Source organism: Colossoma macropomum, unplaced genomic scaffold (assembly GCF_904425465.1).
Source record: "Colossoma macropomum unplaced genomic scaffold, Colossoma_macropomum, whole genome shotgun sequence".
Classification (NCBI taxonomy): domain Eukaryota; kingdom Metazoa; phylum Chordata; class Actinopteri; order Characiformes; family Serrasalmidae; genus Colossoma; species Colossoma macropomum.
The window spans coordinates 16,816,850-16,838,145 of record NW_023494785.1 but is presented as its reverse complement, the minus strand read 5'-3'; the positions used below and the strand labels follow the sequence as shown (position 1 = coordinate 16,838,145).

At 37.1% G+C, this 21,296-nt stretch overlaps 2 protein-coding genes across 2 annotated transcripts in view; both read left to right on the top strand.

Moving 5' to 3' along the window:
* The window catches only part of LOC118813115 (complement C1s subcomponent-like), a 37,028-nt gene that overhangs the window by 2,463 nt on the left and 13,269 nt on the right, over positions 1 to 21,296 (top strand). Inside the window, exons 4-8 of the mRNA XM_036578281.1 lie at positions 1,873 to 1,995; positions 2,247 to 2,381; positions 2,493 to 2,564; positions 2,658 to 2,710; positions 19,716 to 19,844. Coding sequence (XP_036434174.1) covers positions 1,873 to 1,995; positions 2,247 to 2,381; positions 2,493 to 2,564; positions 2,658 to 2,710; positions 19,716 to 19,844 — 512 coding nt within the window. The remainder of the gene's footprint in view (positions 1 to 1,872; positions 1,996 to 2,246; positions 2,382 to 2,492; positions 2,565 to 2,657; positions 2,711 to 19,715; positions 19,845 to 21,296) is intronic.
* On the top strand, positions 15,365 to 16,507 carry LOC118817980 (mannan-binding lectin serine protease 1-like). Its single transcript, XM_036585046.1, has 3 exons — positions 15,365 to 15,442; positions 15,876 to 16,083; positions 16,268 to 16,507. The coding sequence occupies exons 1-3, from the start codon at positions 15,429 to 15,431 to the stop codon at positions 16,277 to 16,279; spliced, it is 234 nt and encodes a 77-aa protein (XP_036440939.1). The 5' UTR covers positions 15,365 to 15,428; the 3' UTR covers positions 16,280 to 16,507.

The window sequence follows — 21,296 nt, the reverse complement described above, 5'->3', positions numbered from 1 at the left end:
ATGACAACACTAGAAATCATTTGGAAACAATTGCTTTAATTGTCTTACATAAATATATGGCACTTGCCTACAACACAGACCAAATGGGTGGAATAGTCATTACATATGCAAATAAACAGTTACCATATAGCAATAAATAGATGTTAAAAATACAAACTAAACTGAAATGTGCAGTACACCACTGTGCTTTGTTGTGTGTGTGTGTGTGTGTGTGAAATGAACTTTGATATATACAATAAACATTGATATGTATGGAATGAACTTTGATATGTAAACAATGAACATTGATATATATTCAATGAACATTGATATATATGGAATGAAATTTGATATATATACAATGAACTTTGACATGGCTGATATATGATGTGAAGACACAGCTTCAATATATACATAATTTGACATGGTGCAGAAGAAGAGTCAGATGAGGCCATAATTTGGCCACAAGTTTGAAAAATGCTCTTTTATGGAGAGCAAGGGAAAACAATGCCACTTGAAAAGCAACTGAAAATTGAGGTAGGTCACTCCTAGCTAACCTACTCTTTCTTCTGATGGTCACCAAACACAAACACACTCTCACTAACTCTGAGCTAGACACAAAATAACAACAACATAGCAACATTAAATAACAATGTAAACAGTCTGTTTGGGGCTGCAAGGCTTCAACACACACAACCCCAAAAGTCCCTCTCTGTCTAAACAAAACATTTTATAAATTATATTATTCATTTTTTCATCTCAATCTTCGATCCATGTATATCAAGGTTCATTCAATATATATCAAAGTTCATTGTATATATATCAATGTTCATTCAATATATATCAATGTTCATTCCATATATATCAATGTTCATTCAATATATCAATGTTCATTCCATATATATCAATCTTTGTTTTACTGAGATATATTGAATGAATGTTGATATATATGGAATGAACACTGATATATATTGAATAAAAATTTATATGAATAATTCATGAAATGTTTTGTCTAGACAGAGAGGGACTTTTGGGATTGTGTGTGTTGTAGCCTTGCACTTAAAATGAAGACAAAAGTAAGCAAAATGAATAACACCCTCACCAGATAAATGACAGTTGGACTATGAATGTTTTTATACTACAGCTTTTGCAAACTAAAGAAAAAAAAAAACAAAGCAAGCCATGGTTGTAAATACTTAATAATTTGTTGAGAATACCAAACATAATGAATTCATAAAACATGTCAAATGTATTATTCTATTATATTTATACAAAACACTGTAAAATGAGCTTGAATTTAGTTTCATCAGCACTCTCACTGCAAAGCACTCTGTGGTAGACATGCGCTTTGTACTGTATCTGCTACACATCGCAGTGTCTGATGTGCAGTAGACTTTAGAAGCTGACGAGAAGAAATAGCAAGCAGGTTTAATAGCCGTCTTTTTCTCAGTTTCTCTGCAGCTGGAGATGTGCTTGAGCTTTAACCTTAACCCATCTTAAACCAGAGCCATGTAACTTGGTACACTAGATTGGATGCTTACTTTAAGAATTTGTGCTGAGTAAGTTTACAGTTTATCCAGAGTAATCTAATGTTAAAATAAAAACCTAAGGCGGCCACTGTTCCCAATCGATTGTTTACCAGAAGGGATTATGTCATGCATTGCTTTGATAGAGAAAAATGGGGTTTTATTATGGCTTTATTCTACTTGGTTTTCAAGCTGAAAGATTTTACTCTGTAAAAATATAAGGGGAACCCAAAGACTGTGTTGGGAAACACTGGACTAGGAACTGTTATGACTCCACATGTGACAGTTCTCTAGAAATAGAGGTGTCTTAATGTGGTTTGTCTGCCCCTGCTGTTCTTCCTGAGTACATTTCCTTTACTCCTGCTAGATGTTGATGAATGTGCAAGTCAGAATCATCAATGCAGTCATTTCTGCTATAACTTTATCGGAGGGTTCCGCTGCAGCTGTCCACATGGATATCTCCTTAAGCCCGACAACCACACTTGTGATGGTAAAAGAACACTGTCACTGAGTATTCAGTGTTAATTAATAATTAATATATTAATAAGATGAGTGACTAACCTGAAAGAATGTGATTCTGTAAAAATGAATTAATACTGTTTCAGATTTACACAGATGATTTTAACCAGTTTTAATCAACACATATTAAAATATTTTATGAAGTAAACCTACTAATAAAATCATGCAGATATTTTGAACAAGGATCAAATATTGCAGCTTTTTTCTTCCTTTTCATTCTAGCTATTGTCTGTGAGGAGCCTAAGCCTTTCCGGAATGGACATGTGCAATTTATTAAGGGCTCTAATAATGAATACTTATCAGTCTTTAAGTACCGCTGCAATGAACCATTCTACACTTCCAATGAAATTCAGAATGGTAAGAAACACTGGTTACGTAATGTCAGTCAATGGGTTCAACTTATTGTCTCAGTCAACTTGTGTCAGAGCACACACTTATCTGTTTTATCTTCAATCATCCCTGTTTTAGGGAGTTACACATGTGGCGCTGACCAACAATGGAGGGAAAATGGCACCAGCATCATTCCGTCATGCCTTCCAGGTAGAGTGACAGCAAAAACATAGGTTTTATTTGAGCTTTGTAGATAATTTATGGAATTTATATTATAAAACTGTGTTTGTGTGTGTGTTTTAGTATGTGGTCACCACAAACTACATGGTATTGGTAGAATACTTGGAGGGAAGAAGGCTCGTCCTGGTACTTTCCCCTGGCAGGTCCTTCTCCGTCCCTCAGGACATAAAGCAGGAGCGTTCATCATTGGGGAAAAATGGATAATGACTGCAGCCCACAATCTGATGTTTGACACACAACTTTCTCCAGAAAATGTTAAGGTACTCTAAGATGCCATTTACTGTGTGTGTCAGGACCCATGTCAGTATATAAAAGAATTTTAAATGCCTATAATATGTTCTTTGCACAGTAATCTTTGTTTACATGATGCTGTAGATAAACATATGGTTCACTAAACAACTTTTCTGTGGAATATTCTGTAGAGAACCGTTCTTGTAAATGAAATTTGTGAGTGTGAAGAATTAAGTTTTAAAGAAACTCTGCATCATGTAAATGTTCTAAGAAGAACCTTTAAATTGGTATGGAACCTTTACACTTTTACAACATTCTTTACACTCTCACATCTCTTTTTCAAACATGATTCTTTACAGAACAACAAGTCTTCTATAGCATCACTCAAAGAACTTTTTAGGCCTCCTTTTACATAGTACATAGACATTTGGCCTGCTTTTGTCTGACTAATGACTGTAAAATGCTCCAGACTTATTGATCATCTGCCTAAACAACCAATGTATAATATACATGATATCATACTTATATATAAGTTTAAAATTTGAGTCCTTTAGCATTATGTGAATTTCTACATAATTGTGACCTACAATGTGATCACATCTTCTTTTAAGTCATAGCAATAGATAAAGGAAAACTGATAAAACAAAGAAACGACACAAATAATTGTATAGTTTTTCATTCGTTAACAAAGTGATCCAACATTAAATGTCTTTGTCGGCGAAGGTATCTGAACCTCTGCTTTCAGTAACTTGTGAAACCCTTGAGGACCAATAACTGCAATCAAATTGTTTCTGTTACTGTTGATCAGCCCTGCACATTGACACGGTGAGATCGTGGCCCGTTCTTGTTGTTTTGCTTTCTTACATGAGCACCACATCTTAGGTCCTGCCATAATATTGCTATTGAATATGCATTCCAATATGCAACATATCTTCTGCATACTCCATAAACTACCTAATGTTTTTTTGGTTGTTGTCTTTCTGCAGGACTCACCTACTGTTGAGTTTAAGTTCATGGACAGATGTCCTGACATTATGCTGTAGAATTATTTGATACAATTTATAATTCATAGCTTCACCAAATGATGGCAAGTTGTCCTGGTCCAATTGAAACAAAACAGCTTCAAAACCATGATACTGCCACCACCGTGTTTCAAAGCTGAATTGAGAGGCTGAGCTGCAGTGTTTAGTTTTGCCAAGCATAACATTTTCATGCCATAAAGGTCTGTTTTTTCCACGTAACATTATTTCAGTTGTCTTCTAGCTCATCCAGGTGGACTTTAAACAGGTAGCAATGTTCTTCCTGGGGAGTAGTGGCTTTCTCCAATCCATCATTCTATATATACTATTCTTGGTCAATATTTACCTGATTGTAGACTCATGAACACTGACATTAGCTTGTGTAAGAGAGGCCTGAAGATCCTTGGATGTTACAGTGGGGTTCTTTGTGATCATTAAATACACCTTGCTCTTTGAGTCATTTTTGAGACCACTCCTGGGAAAGATAACAGTGATGTTGAATTTCCTTCATGTGTTCATCTGCCTGACAGTGGATCAGTGAAGTGCAACCTCATCAGAAATAGTCTTCCAATCTTCTGAGAAATCTAGGAAAACTCCTCTGACTGAGATCTAACATGCACTAACAAATGTGTGTGGTAAAGACTTTGACGGTGAAGACTCTAGCTGATGTTTTTTAAATAGAGTAGGGTCATACGCACTTATATATGATTATCATCTAATTGATAGAAACTCCTGTCTCACTTACACCAAACTGATAGTTCTAGAGGTTCATGTACTTTTGACAACAAAAGCATTATTGAATGAAAAAACTTTCTCACTCTGTATGTATGTGTATATATACACTGATCAGGCATAACATTGTGAGCACCTCCTTGTTTCTACGCTCATTGTCCATTTTATCAGCTCTATTTACTATATAGGTGCACTTTGTAGTTCTACAATTACAGACTGTGGTCCATCTGTTTCTCTGCATACTTTGTTAGCCCCCTTTTACCCTGTTCTTTAGTGGTCAGGACCCCCATGGACCCTTACAGAGCAGGTACTATTTGGGTGGTGGATCATTTTCAGCACTGCAGTAACACTGATGTGGTGGTGGTGTGTTAGTGTGTGTTGCGCTGGTACAAGTGGATCAGACACAGCAGTGCTGCTTATATATATAAAATGATGTTTTTCAGTTTTTGACATAATTTGAAAACACCTGTTGCCTTTTACATTGTATGTAAAATTCATGACGAATGGACCAAAAGAAACAACCCAAAATGACTTGGAAAAACTTTAAAAATTAAAAGTAAAGGAGGTTTTTCTTTTTCCTATAAAGTTACCATTTTGGACAAAAAGGATACAATTATTTGTAGGCTTTACACATTTTACACACAAACAATGTAAATAGACATGGTGTGCAGTACTTTTTTTATTTCTTTCTTTCTCTCTAAAATCCAGGTCTCTTGTTGGGTTTCTTGAAATCTGAAAAATTTAATCAGGCCTAGGACCTTGGAGTATGCTGTATACATGATGGATTAAAACACACTCAGTGGTAACTGTGCAGGCATATGTTGGACATAATAAAGTAAAAGAAAAGGAAAAGTTTATTGCTCTCAACATATCATCAATATATGTCCATCCACATTACAACAACACTGATGATACAAATTATGACAATGACATTGCTCTGATTAAGCTCAACACACCAATCACATTCAGTGACACAGTAAGGCCACTCTGTCTGCCTCCAGAAGGAGCTGAAATGGAGGTCAAGCCTGGGTGAGCACTTTTTATCCACATACAAAATGTTGATTGAAGTTATTATATGTTTAATTATGCCAGTGACTGACACACCAAGTGCAGCTCTAGATGCACATTGTTGAGCACTGAGTGCTTATGAAGAGAGAGTGTCAGAGATGGGCTTGCCAGCAAATCAGATCATACACATACATGTACATAAATTAAGAAAGAAACCTGAAAAAATATGTAATGAAACATAATGGCACTGCATGATACTGCATGATACAATTAAGCAATTCAAATCCTATCATGATTTGTGGATGTATAAAATACTGAGTGGGCTCAGCTGACCTCAATTTTGGATCAAGATGGCAAGAGGAAAAGAAAGTGACTTTGAAAGAGGGTTCATTATTGGGACATAGAGGGCAGGAGTTTCAGTCACAAAGACTGCTCAACTGCCTAGAGTTTTAAACCTCAGTTCCAAAATTTGGGACAGTATGTGGTACCTTATGAACTTTATTAAGAACTTTATTAAGGTTTTGTTTGTAAATTTATGCTCATTCCAGATTTGATGCCTATAACATGCTCTGAAGTTATCAAACAACATAATCCAGTTATCAAACACTTAATCTAATTATCATAAAGGACATGAGCATAATGAGCATAAAGGACATGTGTTTGGCCTTCTAACACGTCCTTTATGCTCAGAGATTTCTATGTTCTATGTAAATCTGTTGATGATATTATGTACCATTGTGAAAAATCCTTGCAATTCCTTGTTGAGGATGATTGTTGTTGTTGTTGTTTTTTGTCAAATTGACAAGTCTCAACCCATCCTTATAAAGGACGAGTCCTTTAGCTCCTTTTACACCCAAGCTTGATTTTATCACGTATTTAAGATGTTTTTTGAACATTTCACCAAATGTTCTAATCTTAAAGTGCCCCATTCCAACTTTTTAGAGCTTGTTGCAGGCATCAGTTTCAAAATGAGCACATATTTACCAAAAACAATGGAGCTGATAAGGAAAAACATTAAATATCTTTTGATTTTGACAAATCAAAGTTGAATTACAAATCACTGCCTTCTGTTTTTATTTGCATTTCACATACTATCTCAGCTGAGGAATAGAGCTTTGTAAAGCTATGAGAAAGATGTTCATAAATTTGGTTGGAAATTGTGGATGAAAGCATATATTCACTTGATGCTCATGCATCGGTTCGACATTTAAGGAAAACAGAGGAGCAAATGTTGTTCAGGTGACTGAAAATGTCCTATGATGAAACAGTTTATCCTGATGGGAGTGCTCTCTTGCAGGATGAAAAAACAGCATTCCACAGAGCATGAGGGATCACTGAATGGTCGCTGAAGATAATTTATGTTGTTTTTTTTTCTTTAATTTGTCACCCATCTGTCCATGATCATAGTTGATTCATTCAGGTTTCTTATCAGAAATGTGATCCTCATCATCCAACACTGACACTTACCCGTATTGACTTTAGAGATTCAATTTTGTTGTCTGTTTCAATGTCACTTTTTAGTTTCTATTGTTTCACTAAAATTCTTAAGTCAGATCTGCATTTTGTCATATTTTAGCAAACTACGTCCATAATGATAAATAAGTGAATGATTAAGAACAAAACAAATGCTGTTAAACTAACTATTAATAACTGTTAGTTTTAAAATGTAATTGACAGCTAAATAATAGACGACAACCAACAAACAAACACTCAACAGAATTTCAGTAACACGTCAAAAACATATGAGGGTTAGGATTAGGTTTTGGGTTGAGGTTGAGGTTAAGGGGTTAGGATTAGGGCCAATGTTAGTGCTAGGTTTTGAGTAAGGTTGGGTGAGGTTAGGTTTTAGATAATGGAAGTAACAATATTAACAAAACATATACTAAATGTAAGTAAAGTATCAACAGAACATCGATCTTCACTGATATGTTGTTGATGCATTATTGATAATTTGTTAAGAGTTTATTAATTTTCTACAAAGGACCACTCCAAATAGTGTTACCTACTTTTTTACAGCCATCCTGCATCCACTGATTTTCTTGAATAATTTCAAAAAATGTGCCAATGCTGACACACCTGTAGCCATGAAATAAGACCATGACTAAAAATGGATAAAAAGCAATAAAAATTGATTATGTGTGCCCTCTAGGTGGGTGTCCGGTTTTGGTCTGACAGAATTTCACATGGATTCAGCTGAACTACACTATGTTGAGCTTCCCATCGTGGCTGATGAAACATGTAGAAATTCCTTTGCAAAGAAGAGGGAAAAAGAGAGCTGGATTCCTCATCTTACAGACAACATGTTCTGTGCTGGTTTTGATGAGGGTGGGAAGGACTCCTGCAAAGGAGATAGTGGGTCTGCCTTTGTTGTAAAAAAGGGTGACGTACACTGGGCAAAGGGCATCGTTAGTTGGGGTCTAGATTGTGGCCAGGCAGGTGTGTATGGAGTGTACACTCGGGTATCAAGATATCTTGACTGGATAAACAAAGTCATGAGTGAAAATTAGTGTGCCAAGTCCGTTTTGGAAGGAATGAGGTTCTCTAGATGTCATTTTTACAGTAATGATCTTGGATTATTTTAAAATGTTTTACGTACCAAAATAAGAAAGAAAGAAAGAAAGAAAGAAACAAAGAAATCCATCCATTAATCCCTCCATCCATCCCTCCCTACCTCTCTCCATCCCTCAGGGAAATTCAGTGTTACAGTAGCAAGACATATAATTGCACATAAACTCACATATCACTGCTGTTGGGACAAAACCTCGTATCTCCAAAATGATAACTTTACAGGAGAACATACTTTACTTTTAATGTAAGTCAATGGAACCAGACTTTTGTCCAAGTTATTTTGGGTCATGTCCTTTGGTCCATTCATCATGAAATTTACACACAATGTAAAGAGCATTTTCAAATCATGTAAAAAACTGAAAAATAACAAAAATCTTGATACGAGGTTTTGTTCTGGCAGCAGCAATATGTTAGGCAGAAATAAAAATAGAAATAAAAATAGAAATAAATTAGGCAGAAAAAATAGACATAAGTTAAAGTATGAGAGAATAAAATAAAATGGTAAATAAATATACATATTTACAGTTGAATTTAGCAGTGTTGATGCTGGGTTTATTTAATCTAGATTTAGTCTCAAAATGTACCAAAACACATGTGTATCTTATATACCAATATCTTAGCATGATTTTTTAGGAGATCAGGTTATTATCTTGTCGGTACCATATAATACATACTATCTGAATAATTCCCTTTTTATGTGACTTCATTAAGTTTAATTTAGTTTTGCTCAGTTCTGTTTGTTTGTAATTGTGTAAACATTAATTAAAGCTTACCTCCAAGCTAAAACGTTTGTCTTAATAATAGGGTCACACACATTTTGGTTATTATTTTCATTGGAAGGTGATTTCTCCATTATATGGTTGTAAGCCAGATCTCACCCCCAAGACTACCATGAGCTTAAAATTGTTTTTGAAAAAGGAGAGCAGAATAAGAAAATGTATTTCTTAACCAAGAATGTGAAATATCACAGTCATGACTGTCGAATTCTTTGTAATTTCTTGATAAAGCTGCAAGTATTTTCATAATTAGCACTTCTGTTAAGACAGTCCAGTGTTTTTCACTTATTTATTATTATTATTTAATAATAATTTTATAAATTTATTTAGGTGACTGGAATTTGCTCCTTAATCAGCCTACTGTTTGTTTATCTAATGCCCTTTCTGTTACTTCATGCTCAAACTGCTCTCAAACTCTTATTCACCTGCTTTACTTTGCTTTTCAATACTGCACTAACAGACTGATGATTGACTCTGATACAGTGAATGTCACTACTTTTCTTCTAGCTGTATATTTATGAAGCTGATTATTCAGACTAGGCTGTTAATAACTGTGGTGTAAAAGTATACACTCTAAAAAAATGCTGTGCTGAAAACGACTCGAAATACATTATGTGGCAACCGAGCACTGGGTAAATACTGAACACATGCTTTTTGGCTTAAGTCATTTAACCATTGTGTTGGGTTGTTACAAGGACCTAATCCTGGAATCTTTTTTAAACAGTGCTGGGTTAACTTTATCATGGATATTGTTGTTGTTGTTGTTGTTGTTGTTGTTGTTGTTGTTGTTGTTGTTGTTGTTGTTGTCTTCCCCAGTCAATATATGAACAACAACAACAATAAATATTTTAAAATATAATTTTAGCATTGATCATTTTACATATCATGTTACATATATTTCCTTAAATGAATCAAAACAATAAAAAAACATTTTAAACAGACATCAACTGTCATTTTGAATGCCAGCAGTATCACCTCAGACCCCACACACCACAGCCACTTTCTGTTACCCCCACTGCCAACTGGGAGGAGATATCAGAACATTTAAGCCAGGACCATCAGGTTCAAGGGGGCAGGTCTAGGGGCAGGGCTAATGGCCTAAGAAGAAATTTGATTGGACCCTTAAGTGCCCCCCCCATACACACACTCACCACCTCCAGTCACATAATTGACAAGCTCATCGCCCTTCAATAACATTCCTGGGTTTGAATGATGAATATGCTACATGAATTGTGTAGATTGAAAGAGATTCAGGAGTGCTGCTGCACAATATTAATTTAGCTAAAGTTACTGGAAATAGTTAACCAAATGTTTATATACACTGACATTGGTATGGTAAGCAATAGGCTATTTTAAACAAATAGTTCAAAATACTTAGAAAGCAGTACAGTTTTTGACATGACTTGCCATAATTGTTGAACTCAGTGAACTGAAGCTTTCTATAATATTCATCTTTCAGGGGTACCCAGTTTAGCCACTGCCCTAATATAACAAGTCAAGTCAAAGTTTATTTATATAGCGCTTTTTACAACACTTGTTGTCACAAAGCAGCTTTACAGAAAAATCCAGGTCCAAGCCCCCACATATGCAAGCCAGTGGCGACAGTGGCAAGGAAAAACTCCCTAAGAGCAAGAGGAAGAAACCTCGAGAGGAACCAAGACTCAAAAGTGGAACCCATCCTCCTCTAGTTGCCGGATAGTACACAGCATTAGTATAAAATATTAGAATACAAAATGGGAAAAACAGGTGGTTAAGTAGATAGTTTGAGTTTATGCAGCAGCAGCAGCATCAGCAGCATCATCAGGAGGGTCAGGTAATGCAGTTGAGGTTTGCACAGCATTGTACAGCGTGAAGCTCAGTGGTGGTCAAACCGGTCCAGAAGGCAAAAGGCACCCGATCAAGGCAGAAAAGCAACACAAAGGAAACACACAGAGAGTTAGTTCTGTAAAGAATGACTGATCACAGATTACAGTGTTAACAGAGAGCAGCAGAGACTGGCAGGTCTAGTCATTACAGCCTATCTAAAAGGGAGAAACCAGAAAGGTAACAGAGACATGTGGGCTCCCTGTGATGTCAGCGCCCCTCCGCTCCACCGTCAGCAAACTTGGGTAAACGTGTGAGAGCAGCGGGACGACAGCACCAACACTCACAGTTTACCATAATAATGTCCATGAACCCCCAGATCTGCACCTTTTATATGACAGGGAAAACTAATTATCAAAGGCTTGACTAAACAAGTACATTTTTAGCCTAGAGTCCCGAACACTGACTGGAATATTATTCCAAAGCTGGGGGACTTTGTATGAGAAGGCTCTCCCCCCTGATGTAACTTTATTAATTCTAGGTACTAATAGTAAGCCAGCACCTTGTGATCTAAGTAGGCGTGATGGTTCATAGCATGAGAGAAGTTCACTTAGGTACTGAGGGGCGAGTCCGTTTAGAGCTTTATATGTCAGTAAAAGAATTTTGTAATCGATGCAAAATTTAACTGCCAACCAGTGTAGATTTGATAAAACAGGGCTGACATGGTCAAACTTTATTGTTCTTGTAAGGACTCTGGCTGCAGCGTTCTGGACTAACTGAAGCTTGTTAAGGCTTTTGCTGGAACATCCAGACAGCAGGGCATTACAGTAATCTAGCCTTGAGGTAATAAATCCATGAACTAGCTTTTCTGCATGCTGTAGAGACAATGCATTTCTTAATTTTGCAATATTGCAGAGATGCAGGAAGGCTATTCTGGTAATATTTGCATCGAAGGGCAGGTCAGGATCTATTGTGACACCAAGGTTTTTTACAGATGAACCTGACGCAACTGAAAAACTATTAAGTTTAAGTGGTAAATTAGACCAAGAAGCAGAACCTCTGTTTTGTCTGAGTTAAGTAGGAGAAAGTTACTTGACATCCAGTCTTTTATGTCTTTTATACAGTCCTCAATCTTACATACATACATACATACATCATCTAAACCGCTTATCCTTCTGGTGGGGTGCTGGAGCCTATCCCAGCCGTCATTGGGCGGAAGGCAGGATACACCCTGGACAGGTCGCCAGTCCATCGCAGGGCAGACATACATATACAATCACACACACATTCACACCTAGGGGCAATTCAGCATTTCCAATTGGCCTGAGTGCATGTCTTTGGACTGTGGGAGGAAACCGGAGTACCCGGAGAAAACCCACGCAGACACGGGGAGAACATGCAAACTCCACACAGAAAGGACCCTAGTCGCCCGGCCGGGAATCGAACCCAGGCCCTTCTTGCTGTGAGGCGACAGCGCTACCCACTTTATTATCTGCTTGATATATTTAACTGTGTATCTGTGTATCAGTGGAAATTGATGTCGTGTTTACTGATAATGGTACCCAGCGGTAGCATATATAATATGAATAATATAGGTCCTAAAACAGACCCTTACTTTTGCAAGAACAGATGATTCACCGTTTACATTTACAAACGGATAGCGATCAGTAAGTTAAGAGCTGAACCAGGAAAGAGCTATTCCTGTTACCCCTACAAGGTTTTCTATTCTGATCTAATTAATAGATGCCTTCAGAAGCATACAGGGAGTTGTACAAGGAATTGGTTGCTGAGTTGTTTTTTTCACTTCTTACAACTTTGTATTTCTGTATTTGGTAGCTGTGAAATTATTAGCCTCATGATGTGTTTGCTGCCGAATGTAAAAAGCGTGTATAATGTGAATAGTAGATACAAATACATTATACAGATGTAAGTAATTATGGAGCTCTTAGAATTTGAAGGCATTTATTTGGGATTGGCCCCACTATGGCTCCCCTTTGGGACTGGCCCCACTATGGCCCCACAATGGCCCTACCTAAAAAAATCTTAGAACCGCCAGTAGTTTCTACCCTCAAGCTATTAAACTGGTCACACCAATGGCACCCACCAGATCATGAAAACAAACACAACTTCAACTATAGGCACTTTGCACTTTAATGTTATTCCTAGCTGCTGTCTAGTTTATTCTGTATTTGTTGTCTGTTGTCTATTTACTGTATTGTCTATTTATTGTTTATTATGTTTGAAATATTTATTAGGTATACATACATACTATAATCCTACTAGTACATGTGCACTCATGTCCTTATCTCAGTGATCATGCACCAGAGAAGCCTAAATATGCTTCGTTCTACTGTGCCCCCGTATAAGTATAATGACCATAATGTTGAACTGAATTGAATTTTCCATTCACAGCAACAAAAATAAAGACAATTTCCAGTTCCAAGCTCCAAGGGAAAGAGGAACGCCTTCTTCTGTTCTTTCTGGACACACTTCTGCACAGTGTTGGTCCCATGCTACTGAAAAAAACAGAACAAAGTCAGAACTTGGAGTTACTGGTGAAGGTGCACTTCATGCCATAGCTATACAATACAAACAATCTGCAAGTACTCAGTATGGAGTTCTGAACTTAGACACTGAGGTTGAGATATTTAAAGTTGGTGCTAGTTTGATATTTTACTTACTAGCTTCAGAGTTGTAGCTTCTTCCACAGCAGTATGGATTAACTAGTGGTAGGAAAAGCTGGTGCAGTATCTTCAGTGCAGTGATAGCCTTTTCCAGACAACCTCTGGAATTGTATACAACACATGCAAACCTACCAACTCTCAGACTTTCTAAATCTGTATTATCAAATTCTGTCAACTGTTTCAAATCCTTCAAAATCAAGTAGATACTCAAAATCAACTGAAAACATAAGATAAAGCTGAATTTGACATTTATTTGTTATTTAGTTCATCTACTGCACTCTGGACAACTGAATCTGACATATAGAACAGTGTGTGACACCAATTCTTTACCTCTTTAGGAAAACTTTTAATTGGAAATTGGGAAAAAAAAATAGGAATATTATACATAAATTGGAAGTCAGCATAACAAAAAACAAGAGCATATAGATATACACACTCCTACTCTCTTCCCTCACAAGCATATTATAATACATACGAACATACAGAGTTTTGCATTCCAGCCAATGATGTATGGTGAAGTTCAATCTCCTCACTATGTTGAACATTCTCCACCTCCTCTTCGTGAGCATCAGGGCCTGGAGGTGTTCAGGGGTTACTTGGTTGGGGTTCTGAATGCTGTACGCGTGAAAATAAGAATAATTTCAAAATGATGCCCTTTTCTTCACGTTTCCTTCTTTTATCAAATAAAACCTCAGTAGGCAGAAAATAAGTAAAGCCAGTAGTCTCCCTTTTGTCAAACAAGTTTACATTTCAGAAAATTAATCAAATCCATAAATTATCATAAAATATTGTTATGCCAAATAATAAAATACATCATGATTTATGCAGGGAGATTCACTCGAAAGAGGCCCAAATATTCTGTAATAACTCTCGCTAGGACGAAACAATCTGAACGAAACAAGGTGCAATGTGCTCCTCAGTATATGGAGCTTCGAACAAGCCGGGATGCCCGTGCGTCGGAGCGATGAGGTAGGCGCCGGACAGCTGTCGCGACATTTAACCTCCGTCTGCAACTTCCGGGTGCATACCCCCATACCCCTTCATGTGTCTGGCAGAAAACGGAGATCACTTCCAGCATTGCATGTAATTCAATCGATTACACACACGTCAAGGTGTGTAGCGTTTTTTTCAATCATTCGTTTTTCCGTCATTCCTCTTCATCCGCCCCTTTGAACACCCACCCGGAACCACTCTCACCTGTAGGGTCTCCCACTTTGCCCTGCAAACATATAATATTTATGTAATGTAATATTGTGTATGAGAGATAATAACATATAAAATATTAGTCCTCTATCAGATGCAGTTTGAGATGGAGAACATTACAGACAAATGGACTCTCATTACAGACAAAGTGAAACTAACAAAATATGATGTCAAAATGTTAATTATTTCTTGTTATTTTACTTAACCATTCTGATGATGCTGTATTTGTTTGGAAGATATGATATATATATATATATATATATATATATATATATATATATATATATATATGTGTGTGTGTGTGTGTGTGTGTGCGTGTGTGTGTGTGTGTAAGTTAGAATTAAGCCTGATTTGTGAGTGTGTGTGTGTGTGTGTGTGTGTGTGTGCTTGTGCGCGTCTGAGAGAAGATTTGTAAACTGGATGTAACCACACTAAAAAAGTGATATATTAGCAAGTCTTGATTTATGTAATGTTTCTCAGTATGAGACTGTTGTACTGTTGTACTGATATTATAAGATTTAACTTGTTTCTAGACATTGCTACTTGATGATAATAGGTAACAAATTCATTTGTGCTCTATATTTTTTTACTAAAGCAGCCCATATCTATTCATACATACAATATCTATTAGATATTCAAATGGCTTTTTAATGGACTGTTTTTTGCCTCTCTGCCCTGCTAGGTGAGTACACAACCATAATGTAAACATGCCCCGATCAATTTTAGTGACACATTGGATTTCATATTGTGAAATGTAGTCTGCTAGCAAAGTGAAACTTATATCTACACTGAAGAGAATAAGTTGTCATAATGTTCACTCTCCGGTAGGTAGAATCTTTTATTTGGATGTTTGTTTGCAGAGAAATGTTTTCAAAATGTTAACTATTGGTTTGACTTCATGTATCTGTAATTTATACCAATAACGTTAACACATGTAATGTCTGATAGGGTGGTTTCTGGAACACAGATTAAACATAGTCCAGGAATAATTTCAACATTAATAGTAATTTTGTGCTGGAAGACGTTTTTAAATCCAGGGCTGTTGGCTCAGCCTGTGCCAGGAGACACATGTTCAAATTATGGGTTCAAAGTGTGGGCAGAGCTTTGTGCTGCATTTGTTACATTTCAGTGCAGTCTTATCATTTTCCAAAGTGTTTTATAATGTACTTTAGCTATTAATTCATTGTTACATTTTTCAATTGTGCCTATATATATTCCTGAGAAAAAATTAATTGCTTATTTTTCTTAACCCATGAGTTACCACAGCCTGTGTCTGCTGCTGTTGCTGCCTCTGGTATGTTCTCGGGTACTACGCTGGGTACACTCCCCTGGTTATCCCCTAGCATACCCAAACCACCTCAGCATGAACTGGTCTGAGTGTGCTCCAGCGGGGCTCTCAGTGTCTGTGACCCTCATGCATCTGGACCTGGAGAACAGCACACTGTGTGAACATGACGCTCTCATGGTCAGTCACTCTGTGTGTGTGTGTGTGTGTGTGTGTGGTGGGGGTTAGGTTGACATTTCCCTTTTTTGCTACTCACTCTATCATGTTAACCACAGGTTAATAGTATTTTTTTACTTGCCTGTTGACTTGTCGTCTTTCCTCAGATCTTCATTGACCACCATCTAAACATGTCTCTTTGTGGCAGTATGTCATTTGAGGAGATGCAGTCGTCTGTCAATCCCCATTTACACTCCACATCTGGAGGCTGTTTGTCCATTCACTTCCATTCAGATGGCTCTCTCCCACAGGTCCACGCTGGCTTCAATGCCCTCTACCAAACACGAGGTAATACAAAGAAGGAATCAGTGAGCACTCAGGTATTTAATAATGTAGACTGGTGCAGAACTGGAGGATTTTTAAGAAAATATGTATACACTATATGGACAAAAGTATTCCTCCCCATTTGCAGCTATAACAGCTTCCTCTCTTCTGAGTATGTTTCTACAAGATTTTGGAGTGTGTCTGGGGGGGATTTTTGCCCATTCATCCGGAAGATGAATGAGATCAAGGTGAATGAGATTTGTGAGATCAGACACTGATGTTGGACGAGAGGGCCTGACTCACAATCTCCGTTCTAATTCGTCTCAAAGGTGTTTGATGGGGTTGAGGTCAGGGCTGTGTGCAGGCCAGTCAAGTTCTTCCACACCAAACTTACCCAACCATGGCTTTATGGACCCTCGTTTGTGCACTGAGGGACAGTCTGGGCCTTTCCTAAACTGTTGGGAAATCGGAAGCATGCAATTGTCCAAAATGTCTTTGTTTCCGGAAGCATTAAGATTTTCCTTCACTGGAACTAAGGGACTAGAAGAAGCCCCAAAAAACAACCCCACCAAACCTCCTCCACCAAACTTTACACTTGGCACAGTGAAGTCACGTAGGTAATGTTCTTCTGGCATTCACCAAACATAAACATGTCCATGTCCTGTCATATAGAGAAGTGTGATTTGTCACTCCACAGAATACGTTTCCACTGTTCCAGAGTCCAGTGGCAGCGTGATACATACCACTCCATCTGATGCCTCTCATTGAGCTTAGTGATGTAAGGCTTGCATACAGCCAGAGGAGGTTTGGAGCTCTGCAGTTATTGAGTGAGCAGAGTGTTTAATGCATTATGCACCTCAGCTCTCAGCGACCCTACTCAGTAACTTTATGTGATCTGACACTTTGTGACTGAGTTGCTATGGTTCCTGAACACTTCCACTTTTTAATAATAGTACTCACAATTGATTGTGGAATATCTAGAAGTGAAGAAATTTGACTTGTTGCAATGGTTGCAATGGTGGCATCCTATTACAGTATCACACTGAAATTCATAAAATTACACAGAAGCCTCAACAACTACAAAGAGTGCAGATACACAACAGTGAGAAACAATTGCAGAATATACAAAAAATACACCAGACAATAAATACATATAAGAAGAAATACGAGACAGAACAGTTTAGTTTATTACAGCTTCCATTTTTTTAGAAGTCTTGCTTTTAGTTTTCTTTGAAATACCTCCAAAGTTCAGTCTTACAAGTTGGTTTGATTTTCTGCTTCTCACAATGCAAGTAATCCCAAATACATTCAATGACGTTGAGGCCTGGACTCTAGCTAGCAGTTTCTTGGATTGATGTGTCCAGGGTTTGAATTGTGGTGCAGGTCTGGGAGGGTCCCCAGGCGGAAAGTCTGACGATGAGGTGATCTTTATATTTTCACATGTATTTTTATGAAGTTTAACCTGTATTTTTTCACTTTTACTAGGCATGGGATTTTCTAATTTTATATCTGTATTAATATTAATTATTTTTACTCATAAATCCACCTCACACTGGACCTAGTGCCTCATGAAAGGCACCTCATATCTTTCAACTCAAAAACAGGGAGTTTTTGAAGAATTACATAGCTGATACCATATATGATAAATTAAAAAAATATTTAAAAAAATTCTTCTTCTAAATTTGTACAAAAACGCTGTAAAATTAACTTGAATTTGGTTTTGTCGGCGCTCTCACTGCAAAGCACTCTATGTGGTAAAGCTACGCCTTGTACTGTATCTGCTATGTATTGCTGCCTTCAAAAGCTGGCAAGAACATACGGCAAGTAGATCTAATAGCCCACCTTTTTCTCAGTTTCTCTGCAGTTTGAGATGTGCTTGAGCTTTAACCTTCTGCTATCTTAAACAAGAGCCATGTAACTCAGTACACTAGATTGTACAGTTAGAATTTGTGCTGAGCGAATTTAGTTTATCCAGAGTAATCTAATCTTAAACTCAATGAAAACTTAGAAAGGAGGACAGTCACCTTGTGTGAAGACATTTATTTTTTCAGAAAATTTATATTTTATTAAGGGAAATAAAATGGCTCTGGGGGTCTCCCTTTGCTCTTATGGGAGGTCTGGGATGAGCATGTCTTGATCTTCTCTGCAGTGTCCCTGGAATCAAAAATCACCAACTCCACATGTTATTATACATCTGCAAATTTGCAGTGATCCTCCACCACGATTGATTGATAGTTGTACACATGGTTTCAAAAGTCTGTAATCAGTATACATACTGATTTGTGCTTCTTCCAAAGATCTCATATTTAGACTGAAATACCACACCTTTACAGGAATAGGAATTCACTACTTTCCACCTTTGCCAAAGATCATGTTGGGAAACACTAGACTAGGAACTGCTGTGACTCCATATGAGACAGTAGTCTAGAAATAGAGGTTGCTTAATGTTGTTTGTCTGCACCTGCTGTTCTTTCTGTGTACATTTCCATTACTTCTGCTAGATGATGATGAATGTGCAAATCGGATATGCAGTCATTTCTGCAACAACTTTATTGGAGGGTTCTGCTGCAGCTGTCCAGATGGATATCTCCTTAACCCTGACAACCACACTTGTGATGGTAAACGAACAGCAGAGACTGTCATTAAGCATGCAGCATTAATTAATTCACTATTAAGTCACTAATTATCTGATAGATTCCTATCCTCAGAATGATGCTTAAAAGCCTTAAAATGAATTAAGAGTATTTCAGATCTACATAGATAATTTCATCCAGTTCTGATTAACATATATTAAAATATTTTATTAAATAAATCTACTGACAAAATCATGCAGATATTTTGAACAAGGATCAAATATTGCAGCTTTTTTTCTTCCTTTTCATTCTAGCTATTGTCTGTGAGGAACCTAAGCCTTTGCGGAATGGACATGTGCAATTTATTAAGGGCTCTAATAATGAATACTTATCAGTCTTTAAGTACCGCTGCAATGAACCATTCTACACTTCCAATGAAATTCAGAATGGTAAGAAACACTGGTTACGTAATGTCAGTCAATGGGTTCAACTTATTGTCTCAGTCAACTTGTGTCAGAGCACACACTTATCTGTTTTATCTTCAATCATCCCTGTTTTAGGGAGTTACACATGTGGCGCTGACCAACAATGGAGGGAAAATGGCACCAGCATCATTCCGTCATGCCTTCCAGGTAGAGTGACAGCAAAAACATAGGTTTTATTTGAACTTTGTAGATAATTTATGGAATTTATATCATAAAACTGTTTGTGTGTGTTTTAGTATGTGGTCACCACAAACTACATGGTATTGGTAAGAAGGCTCGTCCTGGTACTTTCCCCTGGCAGGTCCTTCTCCGTCCCTCAGGACATAAAGCAGGAGCGTTCATCATTGGGGAAAAATGGATAATGACTACAGCCCACAATCAACTTTCTCCAGAAAATGTTAAGGTACTCTAAGAACCATATGATCATGCTGTAGATGAACATAAGGTTCTCTAAATAACCTTTCTATGGAAGATTCTTTATAGAACCGTTCTTGTAAATGAAATTTGTGAGTGTGAAGAAGTTTTTAAAGAAACTCTGCATCATGTAATTGTTCTAAGAAGAACCTTTAAATTGGTATGGAAACTTTACACTTTTACATCTCTTTTTCAAACATGATTCTTTACAGAAAAACAAGTATTCTAATACATCACTCAAAGAACCTTTTGTGCCACTTTTTATGTAGTACATAGACATCTAGCCTGCTTTTGTCTGACTAATGACTGTAAAATGCCACAGACTTATTGGTCATCTGCCAAAACAACCAATGTATAATATAATTTAAGTCATACTTATATAGAAGTTCAAAGTTTGTGTTTGAGTTTAGCATTATATGACCTACTATATGATGAGAACTTAAGTCATAACAATAGATAAAGGAAACCTGATAAAAAATAACACGAATAACACAAACAATTATATAGTTTTTCCTTCATTAATTGAACAAAAATATCCAACATTAAATGTCTTTGTTGGCATAAGTATGTGGACCTCTGCTTTGTGTGACACCCCTAAGGATCAATGACTTCAGTCAAATTGTTTCTGTAACTGTTGATAATTGACATGGTGGGATTGTGGCCTGTTCCTTCTTACAGAACTGCTACACTGATGTAATGTTGTTTGGCTTTCTTGCATGAGCACCACATCTTAGGTCCTGCGCAACATTTCTATTGAATCAAGGTCTGGACTTCCAGTGCATTCCAATATGCAACATTTCTTCTACATTCTATAGACTACCTAATGTTTTTTTTTTTGGTTTGTCTTTCTGCAGCTTCTTTTGCGCTATAGTTCATAGATAGATGCCCTGACATTATCCTGTAGAATGTCCTGTAGAATTCATAGCTCTATCAAACCACGGCAAGTTGTCCTGGTCCAATTACAACAAAACAGCCACCACCGTGTTTCAACGTTGAGATGAGATTCTTATGCTGGACTGCAGTATTCCATTTAGCCAAACATAAAATTTCCATGCCACAAAGATCTGTTTTGCCTTATTTGTCCACAAAACATTCTTTTAATAGTCTTCTGGCTCATCCAGGTGGTCTTTAGGAAACTTTAAACAGGTAGCAATGTTCTTCCTGGGGAGAAGTGGCTTTCTCCAATCCATCATTTTATATATACTATTCTTGGTCAGTATTTACCTGATTGTAGACTCATGAACACTGACATTAACCCGTGTAAGAGAGGCCTAAAGATCCTTAGATGCTACAATGGGGTTCTTTGTGATCTCCCAGAACATTATATACCTTATTCTTTGGTCATTTTTGAGACGACTCCTGGGAAAGATAACAGTGATGTTGAATTTCCTTCATGTGTTCACTATTTGCCTGACAGTGGATCAGTGAACTGCAACCTCTC